Source organism: Patagioenas fasciata, chromosome 1 (assembly GCF_037038585.1).
Source record: "Patagioenas fasciata isolate bPatFas1 chromosome 1, bPatFas1.hap1, whole genome shotgun sequence".
Lineage (NCBI taxonomy): Eukaryota > Metazoa > Chordata > Aves > Columbiformes > Columbidae > Patagioenas > Patagioenas fasciata.
In genome coordinates, this window is record NC_092520.1 from 89,445,319 (window position 1) to 89,456,769 (window position 11,451).

The 11,451-nt window shown below is 43.0% G+C and overlaps 1 protein-coding gene across 1 annotated transcript in view; it reads right to left on the reverse strand.

The window, feature by feature from the left end:
* Positions 1-5,944: 5,944 nt before the first annotated feature.
* CYYR1 (cysteine and tyrosine rich 1) overlaps positions 5,945-11,451 on the reverse strand; it is a 60,939-nt gene continuing 55,432 nt past the window's right edge. The window contains exon 4 of the mRNA XM_065862651.2: positions 5,945-8,582. Coding sequence (XP_065718723.1) covers positions 8,449-8,582 — 134 coding nt within the window. The 3' untranslated portion in view covers positions 5,945-8,448. The remainder of the gene's footprint in view (positions 8,583-11,451) is intronic.

The window sequence follows — 11,451 nt, forward strand, 5'->3', positions numbered from 1 at the left end:
AAATTAACAGTCTAGAGATTGCAGAGTTGGCCATATAATTACCTAGCAGCTCTGGGTGCAGATGCTCAGAGCTGTGCCTGTTCCTTCCATCCGTGCTGTCACTGGGGTCCACAGGAGGGCAAGGACCTGCAGAGCTACTGCCAGAGGTCAGCCTGGACTCCATTTACTTACTCTTGGGGCATGGAAGAAGCAAATGGCAAAGATTTAATTGTCCTTTTCAATTGCAAAGATCAAAATTACCAGCTCATCGAATTGACATAAAATGAGTGAGAGTATTTCTGGTTGTAGATCTCACTTTACTTAATCCAACTTCATCGTGCAAGTCTTATGTGAGAGTCATAGGGTACGGAGCACCAGGTGAAGCACACACTTTGCTCTGTCTAGACCAGAATTATTCTCCCATCACAGACAGAACTGATCACTGTTGTCCTGTATCATTTATGAAAACTCATGAGGTACCTTCACTGTCATGATCAAAGTAAGTCTATCATCCATGGATGGAGAGGTGCTTTAAAACTTCAGTGAAACTTGAGCTCCAACTAGTGGGATGCTTTGTTTCACCTCACTTCCCAAAACTAAGATCTGAATTATTCCCTTTTATTATCCTAACTGGTGTCAGTTCACTGTCCATGCATATCACTGAGCAGATAAGGCTTAAAAAAGAAATTCTCTGCACTCATCAGCTAGAGAAAGAACAGTTGGGCTGCTGATCTTTTTTTTTTTTTTTTTTTGGTTAAATGAATATGTGGAAAGCCTAAGAACATCAGGATGCTACTCTTTAAAGACAAGCATCAATAAACTTACATGTTAATGTTCTGACTCTTCCCAGGCTTCTAGATTATCAGGTCAATCTTACCTTTCTGCAGGACTTCAACCCTTCAGACATACAGCATCCCCACTCTGCACCACATCACTAGTCACAGCTTGTTCTCAATCTCACTCACTGAAGCTGACCAGAAATTATAATCACCAATAAACACCAGCAACCAGAAGGACTTTAATGATTTTTTTTTTCAATGAAATTAAGTATGGGCTCTTGCCAAGCTGACTTACTGCTGTGTCCCCTATTTGTTTTGGACTCATGGCTCAGGAGAGGGAGCCCCCCCCAGCAGGGAAGGATGACTAAGTGCCCTAGTTTGATTGTATCACTCAGTGAGAGCTACTGGAAGCTCTGTTTTACCCTACCAGTCTCTCAGATGTCTCAGGGACCATTTATACCTCGCTATAGACTCTTGTAGATTATGAAGATGGATATACAGCAAAAGTACAGCAAGGGCTGTGGCAGACCTCTTAAACATAGGTCCACAGTTTGTCTATAAGGAGCCCACATCTATCACCCAGCTGGTGGTTAATCTCTGAGTTCATCACTATGTGCACACACATGAATCAGCTGATTTTCCAATCCTGAATCAGATGGCTGATGCCTCACAATCCACCTCAGAGGAAGAGCACCACCAAATGAGGAACAGCAATGCAGCACATACTTTTTTTTTTTTTTCATTCCTAAATCTCAAGAATTTGCCTGATGAGGTCTCAGCTGAGGTCCAGCAGCAGAGACTGCACTACCACAGCACTTCTTTGATGAATACCTGCAAGAGCTCTGCCTTGTTTTTTAAACACAGAAATAATGATGATGATAATTGACAAGGGCAGCCTCAGCTGATTTAATACTTCCTTGTTATGTGAGGTAGCAGGTACAGAAGCAACCTTGTCTCCTAGCTGTCAATAAATGGCAGGTACCCTGGTATCCTATGCCTTGGCAAGTAATCAGCCACCCCAAGCACATTATCATAACAAAGCAGCTCACTGGTATGATAATCATGAAACTCAAACAAGGGCCAGGCACAAGTATATGGATTTTTTCCACATGCATGTTCTGCATATCCTGCCATACAATGTATATAATCTGTAGTTGTTGAGTTATTGTTCACATTCCACGGTATAATGAAGGAGTTTAAAGCCCACTACGTGGGTTCACTGGATGCTGTGCCATAGATTAAGCACAGCATAGTCATCATAAATTACAAAACCAAGGGACTGGAGATATCTAAAAATTAAGTCAGGAAGTGTATTATACTTCAACAAAGAGGGTTAAAAGAATTTCCCAGTTGAGTGGTTGTTCATAAAGGTCTGGATGCAAAGCAAGTGGCTATAGGTATCAAAATCACAAGGCAGCCCCATGGAACATTTGGGCTTTGCAGTTGCACGGGTGCCCATAGCTCACCCTTCCCTCTTGCTAATGGTGCTCTGAGCAAAGGAAAACAGAAAAGAGACAAGCTATCAGCTTGATTGCTGGCAATACACAGGGAAAAAGACGTCCCTCAGAGCTGAGCTAAACCAGAAAGCAGGTGCGGGCATGACTTCTTTTTCCATTTCCCTTTCCTCTTTCTAAGCTTACTGACCACATTTGGATTTTTGTAAACAGAGAAAGAGAAAGAATGGAGTTCCATCACAAGCGAAGCTTGGGCTGAGGGTGATCTCAGGATAGCCTGCCAAACAGCTGCTCTCCATCCCCTGTAGAGGAGGTGACGTTGACAAGCAGGGTAGGGATGACTCTTGCAGAGCTCAACCCCTCTGGCAGCTCCCAGCAGTGGTGATGCAGGGGGGCAGGAAAAGGGTTTGCTTGGAAGATGTTTTCCTGTGATCGACGCTCTTCGGAAAAGCTCTTTAGCAAGCAGCAGTGAAATAAGGATGCAGCCCTGAGGGATCTTGAGGGAGCATGTAAAATAAGGGCAACAAGATGAGTCACCGGTAAATATGCTGTGATATAAAAAAGACAGTGCAATTTGGATTAACTGGCAAAAGGCTGTACCAGTCTCCAGACTAGTTTCTGTAATGGAGGACTTCCCATCAATGCAACATGGGATCTAACATGAGAAAGTTGGGAATTGCTTAGTGGCCATGAAAACATGGCTTTGCCCGTGTTCTTCAAAAGAAACATATCATAGATATGTTGTGAAGGCTATGGACCAAGATAGCCAGCCTGGCATTTATGGAAGAAAGGACAGCGGCCATGAAGCCTCCCTCCTGGCAGGTGGGTGAGCAGAGGGCTTAGGTGAAGACTCAGGCCTGGGGACAACCAGCATCATCCAGTTCCCACTTGAGCCTCCTTCCTGCAGGCTTCAGCTGTTTAAAATCAGCTGCTTGTGCTGGCAGCAGGCCAGCTCCCCTCTGTGAAGGAACCAGCTCCATATGCTATGTTGGCAAAAAAAATCCACACTTTCTTCGGAAACACCTAAGTCTTTGGCTTTCCTTTTGTTTCTGTTGGCTTTAGACCATTCTTAGTCACCACTGTGATAGCAATGGCGTCTCAATGCTGCCCTTTTCTAGTTTCCACTAAGGATCCAAAATACTTACAGTGCATAGCTTAACAAAAATAATTAACGTTTTCTATTTACACTGCTGTGTGAATATTAACCATCTAATCTTCTCAGCACAACAGACAAACGTTTCTGCTCTAGTTATTGCCTCAGCACCTTGATGTCCATGATCCCTTAGTCAGAGCTCCCTGGATCCTTCTCTGAGCTGTTCTCCCGACTCCTTAGCAGCTCTTCAGCATGCTCCATGCTCGCCTTTTCCTTGTCCTACCAGCAACAGCACCAGTGAATCATCCCTGTAGGTCATGCAAAATCAGACAACCTTGAGCATTTTGGTTTTCCCCTGTAAAGTGAGGGACCATTGCTCCTCCTTTCTGTAGTCCTCTGTTTGTCCATCTCTTTTGGCTGCAAACCAAAACCATGACAGAGTAGGAGGGGTGTTTTTAGAATGGGTGCACTGCAATTCGGGCTTGGACCGGCAATCTGCTTTCTGGATCTCAGACATTGCTGCAATATAAAAACCAGTACTAGACTGTCTGTACACATTAGAAAATACTAATAGGGACCACTTGACAAAAGGTCCTGTTTATTATTTTCTCAAGGTGTTTTGTCCAAGTACTGGCATTTTTGTGAAGCTGAAGAAATATATTCAGTTTCCCTTAATTCTTCCACCTCAGGGTGTTACATAGTATTACTGTGTGCTGTTCAATGCCTGTTGCATTTTATTCCAAGGTGACTAAAATAATTATTTTTCTAGTTACTAAAGCATTTGGAGAGCTTCCAGGATGAAAGTGAATACAGAAATGCCAAACATTTACTATTCTAATAGATAGCCATCAGTGCTTTATGAACTATCCCACTACATCCAAAAAATATCATTGTGGTTTCACAAAGAGTCTTGAGAACATTTGCTTTAAATTGAAGGCTCTACTTCTGCTATACCAAGAACATTGTTAATATCGATCCAGGTGCTCTATGGAGCAATCTAATATTTTCATTGTGACACTACTGAAAATCTGGTCTAGTACACTGGTAAAATAGCATCATTCAAAGTTACCAACATTAAAAAAGCAAATAGTTACATTTTCATTAATTAAAAAGGGCTTATAATAGCATTAACGATCCTTGCATCAGAGATCCTTGCATCATTTAGGTAATGGCAGCCTAGCACATTAACTTCCCTTGGCTTTGCCTTGGCCTTTTAACTCCTCCAACTGATTATTACCTAATTTGTAAAGTCTCCCAAATGGGTCATTAGCTCTTAAATATATTTCTCCTGCTGTTTGGTGTATACCCGAGAAACAGTAGGCTGTCAGAGAGATAACTCGTTTGGAAGTAGCTCATTCTGGGGGAAAAAAAAAAGTTATAGAAATGCCAGATGAAATTAAGTTTGTGAAATGAATCATAGCTTGAAATATCACCGATACACGATTAACGAAGACATCACACAGTATTTCTTTTTTTCCACAAAAGAGGACTGGCATCAGAGCATCGGCAAGCATATGTGCCCCTGTAAGCACCTGCAACTCCTGCTGCTCCTGACCTGTAACAGCCCCGGTGCAACCAGGCAGTCAGCTAATGTGCTCAACTAGGAAACCCAGCAGAAAGGCTTACAGGACCAGCTCCTGTACTCTCACCTTCCCACTCTGCCTCCCCAGCTCAGCCCTGAAATCATGAGCCAAAGGCAGAGCAACCTCAGACCACAAGAAAATCAGCAGCATTTGGTCCAAGAATATGAAACCCACAGGGCAATGCTACATTCACCAACCAAATTAGTGATAATGTCCACTGCCAAGCCAGAAAAGCAAAAGATCATATGGCCTTTTCCAGCCATAGATTACATTTTCGTATTTTTTCTCTTACTTTACAGTACAATGTAGGGCACGAGACCGAAATAAGCCAGTGTGACTAAGTAAAACCTCTTTGTACTAACCCACTCATCTGCAAGCTATTCATGGGAAACAGAATAAATGACTGTTGGCCGGCAGCATCTGCACTGCAGGAACTTTGACTATGGAGGTGTTGAACCAATTACATGTTTCCCCACAAAGAAAATAACAATTAAGGTATAACAACACTTTAACTTTTTCAACTAAATTCGACTAATAAAACTTTAGTACTAGCAAATGCTCCCATTTGCTTATGCAGCAACCTTTGTTCTATTCTTTTACTTCTACAGGTCTTTTTGACTCTCTCCTCCTCTTTGGCTCTCTCAGTTTGCTTATTTATTTTCAATGTTATTATCACCTCTTTCTGAAAAGAGGCTACTCTCTACTAATTTTACCTGGTTTGCTGGAAGGGCCACACCTTCATGTTCTATGCCTTTTGCAAGGACAAGAGATGTGGTGTCCTTTGGGATAAAAATTACTGTCTGCTATGGCCCAATATACATGGATCTGCAGAACATTAATTAACATACCCAAACCAACATCCTCACCAGTGTTTTCATAGCAAACAAATAGCTTTCTCTCACTATGAAATTCTCAATTTGCTATTTCCAGAATTTTTCCCTGGAATAAGCCACATATACTTTGTAGGTACTTTGGTCACTATGACCTTTATGCAGTATCATCAGAGGCAACATACAATCGCAAGGCTGAAATACAGAAGACTCTGTGATCAAAGACTTTTGTTTTCCAGAAATGCCTTTTTATTTAAGAAATCTTCTTTATAACTTGTTCTGACAAATGTCACAGCTGGAGAAATTCTTCCTCTAAGGGAAGCTTTACGATCTATAGGATAGTTTTCTTTCTCTGTATTTTTCAGGAGGCTGGATTCATCAAATACAAACTGCACTTTGATTTGTGTGTCTGCATGTTCAGCACAAAGAAATGAAATACAAGAATAGGAAAAATGACAATCCTCTTTATCTATAGGTAACTTTTTGGCACAGAAATATCATCCGCTGTGATCAACTGAAAAGTGCTGAGGTACTAGCATAGAATGATGCGGAAGGAACAGGATTTCCTACAGAGCAAACTCTGCTTATTCTGGTTTTGTACTGCCCACCACGTTGTCAAGCACGTCAATACCCCAGCAGATGGTTTTGAGTAGGGACTGCCAAATCACTGCATGCAGAAGGACGCCCTTCAGGAGAGGATTTCAGCTGAGGAACATCTCGCTCTTGAGAGGTCATGGTACCAGCTGCAACATCGCAGGGCATAGCCCAGAGCCAAAGTAATTGTAAAGATAACATGTTCAGGACAGAAATGAGAATACAATTTCTTCAGAGTAGACTTTATGGAACTGGGTTACAAATGCCTGGGTAGAGCTAATGGGCCTGTGACATGAGGCTCAGTTTGGCCAAGGGCCACAACACACATCTTCTGAACTTACAGCGGCAAGAATTGAGGCCATTTGCACTTTCAAGTGCTGTTTCAAGAGGACAAGCTTAGTCAGGCTGGAAAGGACAAATACAATTACAAAATGTGAGCAAGAACAGTCAGAGGTCTTGTTTACAAGAAAGCCTCTGAATAACTCGTGCTCAAAGGTGAAAGGTTGCTTGAGTTCTTCCCTGAATCAGGACTGAATGCCAAAAAATAGCAGACTTTGGGAGTGTTGAGAGGTTGTCAGTTGACTTCATGGGGATGTGGCAGCACCTTTTGCTTTCCTGTTCATTAATACACTGATAAACCTGAAAAGAAGATGAAGACTACACTGGAAAACATTTAAATGTGATCTGATCTCCAGGAATCAGCATTAACCTGCAGCCTCTCCCTCTGAAATGAACCTGATGCCAAGGCTGTCCTGTGCTGCATTTTTGTTACCTTCTGCCATTTTTGCTGTAGCATTCTTAAACTGTCCAGCCACCCAACTGAAACCAAGGGCGTTCAGCACTTTTAAATCTCCAAAGAGAAATGCTGTCTTTGTGGTTCGCAAATAAAACTGAGAAAAAAACTAGTCTCACCATTGAAGGATGATGCTTTAGGTCATGCAATACTCTATTCTGTAGTTAAACAGTGGCTGCTGAATTGAAGTTAGCCTCATACGTATCCGGAACATTTTAAATCATAAAGGTCTTCACTTCACAGAGTAGATATTAAACAATTTTGAACACTACGCGTGACAAATGCAAAAAGCATTATTTGGTGACTTACAGTTTTAAAATTGCGAAAGACAACATTCAAAAGCAATCTGATGTTCACAGTCTTTGTGCTCATCTCTTTGGTTAGGTTAAATATTGTTATTCCAGGTAAACAATAAGTTGTGTTTTGTTTGTTTGTTTAGTCTTTACACAATCCAACTGAAGAAAAATCTATTATATTTTAATATTTGGTTTATATTTCTTCTCTCATTTGTGAGTTTTCCCAATTTAGTATTTTTTAAAAAAATTAAAGTATCATTTGCTGACAAAAAAAGGCATTGTAGCATATTTCCAATGTACATAGTATTTAAGTCCAGGTAAATCAGCTATAAATTAGTGTATTTCACATATACAGATCCTCTTTATGTTTACATTTTAGGCCACAAACTAGTCTCAAACTGTTTAAAAGTAGGCACTTCAAACAACCTGCACTTTGCCAAAAACAATATCCGTCATTTTTGGGTTATTGAATAACTCTGACAGCACTTCTCTTTGTAATATGCTTGTCAGACCAACATGCACAGCTGATCATTGGCTATTATCAGCCTGAAGTAGAAATTGAAAACAGCTTCAGTCTTCCTTGTTCCTCCTTCTTCCCCTCATTTCAAGGAAAGCTGTAACACATTCTCGAAGACAACAATCTGAGTTTTTCCCCAGAATAAGCCCAAGCAGCTGCCTCTTGTGCTTTCAAAACAGCTTCTCGAACCATTTGCACCACTGGCACGTTCTTACATGGGAAGACCCCCACTCCCAGGTGCTGTAACAGGCTGCAGCTGGAGCGAGGCACCAACACTAAGTGCTGCCCATCAGGCACTGAGTTACAGAACTGTTTCTTTGGTCACGTGCTGTTTAATCCTGAAACGTGACGATCTGGAGCAGACAGGATTTTTCTTCATCCTGAGCCATGGCAACCTTCCCAGGTTATTTCAACACCTGGCCACATGTGTTGATGCAGACCCCTTCCAGTTTGTCCCTGAGCTGATAATATTTGTCCCAACGGTGCTGGCTGTTTCAACAAGCAGTTAATATCTGTGTGAAGCCATGTAATTATTTCCCTGAATATCCAGGGTATGGAGGGGGTGGGGGATACTGTATTGAAGTCTGTGGGGTTGGAGTATAAGGTGGAGGTAGGTCAGCTGGGTACTCCATTTCATATTCGTAACTGTATGGTGGTGGAGCCACTGAAATGGGAGAAAAAAGAAGACAAAGTTAAAAACCTTTTTTTCAGATGCAGGGCCCCAGGTATTTGCTAGTTGATATTCAGACTTCCACACAACAGATGTAAAGTCTCCTGGCAATGCACTCGCTTTTTTTTCAGACTGTTATAATACAATCACTTTATGTCAATGCAAATCCTTGCTTCTTGCCCTTTCCTTCACTGCTTAGCCATGTGCCCACCGACATGTTGTGCTGGGAGCCACGTTTGAGTGGCCATATGGCATCTGATACCAGGGGGATGTGTCAGAGCTAAACTTTTTCAGGGGAGGAAGACTGGGTTTTTATCAGATCCATTCCCTTCCACCTCCTTCAGCAGCAACACGGATTTATGTCGTCCAAAATGACGGGGCAGCCAGGGCCTTCCCTGATCTTCACAGACCTCTCATACAAACCTCTGTGTCCCCAGGAGATGTGTGACATGCCACACCATGCCAAACACTGAAGCATCAGAGCCCCAAGGGCAAATGCTGAACATCTTCCCAGGATGTTCCCAGGGCTCAGACTGAGGAAGAACAGAGTTTTTGCCTTGTTCACCCCCCTGGAGACATCTGAGGAGAGCCTAGTGTTTGTAAACTGGGTCAGGCATTTAGGAAACAACAAAAATATCCACGAACATCTGAAAACATTTTCTCAGCTACTTCCACTAACCTTAGAGAAGAAGTGTTAAAAAAGACAGTAAATGCTGCAGAATGATAGCATGGTAGGAACTGAAGGCTCCATGTCAAGACCCCATTAGAGTAGTCTCTACAAATTTTAAGGTCCAGAGTTTGCTCATGTCTCTCTTCATGTCACCATGGATGCTTTCCTATCCCACCCCCAGATGTCCCAAGCAGACTGGCAGTGGAATAGAGAGGAAACAGAAACCTCAAATACTTGTGATGGAGGTTGGGGAAGAGAATCTATATGGGAATGTAGCAGAAGAATGGCGAGGAGGATCATTGTAAATAGGCTCAAGCAACTGCAGCTGGGGTGTAGAACACACACATACATCATACTAATTGTTTTACTGACCTTCTGTGCTTGACAAGTAGAACCTCTGTGTTAGGTAACATAGGCTTGTGAGAAACTCTAACACACCTTATCATTATGCCTGAGATTCCTGCTTTGTTGTGAGAAAGAGCAAAAGGCTGTGCCTGCTTGAAGCCTTGAAATACAGGCAAATGCAGCAGGCCCAGTGATCTTCTACCAGGGTTGAATTCTGCAGCGCCTGCATCTCTGCTTGTCTCACCTCTGCCCAGGAGCTTAGGTGCTGCTTTGGAGATCCCCCAGTAGAGAAACTCAAATAAATTTGCTCTTTGAAAATGCATTTGTGGCCTCTGGCTCTTCTTGTGACATGCCTGCATTGGTTCACACAGAGTCAAATCCCAGTGTGCCATGAAAAGCACTTCCTGCTCTCTGAAAACCCAGCTGCTGCTGTGGCTGAGGCCAAAGGAAGGGCAGGCCTGAGCAAACTGTTCCTGTCCAAAACAGGTAATGGTGGGGGGAAGAGCTGGTCACAAACCCTGCAGCCAAAGCCAGGTCAGTTGTTACTCCAGAAGTGTTCATGACAGCAGAGAACACAGAAGTAATTTCAGAACCTCTCCAACCTCCAGAAAACTGCTGCTGCTGGGAGGAAGAACGGCTCAAATTGATGTTTGCAGGAACAGGGAGTGTGCAGAGTCAAACTGCCTGGAGCTGGAGAGAGAGGGGTGAGTCATTGCAGGAGCAGACATGGGGAGGAAGAGGCTACAGCCCCCAAGTCTTCATTTTGCTCTTGTTTTCACAGCCTGCAGTGACTATTAGATTCTGAAGTAGCTCTTCAGCAATTCATGGTTGAGAATACTGCAGTTTGCTTTCATTACTCATCTCTTTATGCAAAACGACGTTGCAATAAGGATGATTATAAATGGTTTTAGTTTAACTGGAAAGTAAGAGCATGAGGGAGAAAACATACTCAGAGCAGTGAATGTGTTAAAGGAACAGATAATAAATATTGCACAGCTTGCCTATAAATGTACATAACGCACCCGTGCTTTGCTGCAACCTTTTAAACAGGAAGGAATACAAAGCCAGGGAACCTCTAAGAGTGGGATGCAGCCACTTCATCCATGAACACCATTGCCCTTTATTACAGAGAACTCTTAAGTTATCTGAAGACTATTGGTCCTGTATTTGTAATTAAGTATCACTGAAGCAGAGATGTAGCTGCATTGCATAAACACTGTTATGATACTTCCAGGGTCAGCTTTGCCCTTCAACAAGGTGGTCACTTTCATGTGGCGGGAGCTCAGACAAGTAAGCCTTGCAGACCCCAGCTGGCTCCATGCAGATCCACCTTCGGGGCTCCTGTACCCCAGTCCTAGACTGGTGGGAGCTGACAAGATGATTGGTGGGCTATGAAGATGACTAGGGGTCTAGAGCACATTTCCTATGAGGAGAGACTGAGAAAGCTCGGTCTGTTCAGCCTGGAGAAGAGAAAGGTGAGAGGGGATCTCATCAGTGTTTATAAATATCTCAAGGATGGATGTCAAGAGGACGGGACCAGACTCCTTTCAGTGGTGCCCAACAGCAGGATGAGGGGCAATGGGCACAGACTGAAGCACAGGAGGTTCCATCTGAATATGAGGAGAAACTTCCTTACTTTGAGGGTGCCAGAGCACTGGAACAGGCTGCCCAGAGAGGCTGTGGAGTCTCCTTCTCTGGAGACATTCAAGACTCACCTGGACACGCTCCTGTGTGATCTACTCTGGGTGAACATGCTTTAGCAGGTGGGTTGGACTAGATGATCTCCAGAGGTCCCTTCCAGTTCCAACCATTCTGTGATTCTGTGACAAGTGTGGTACAGGGAGTGCC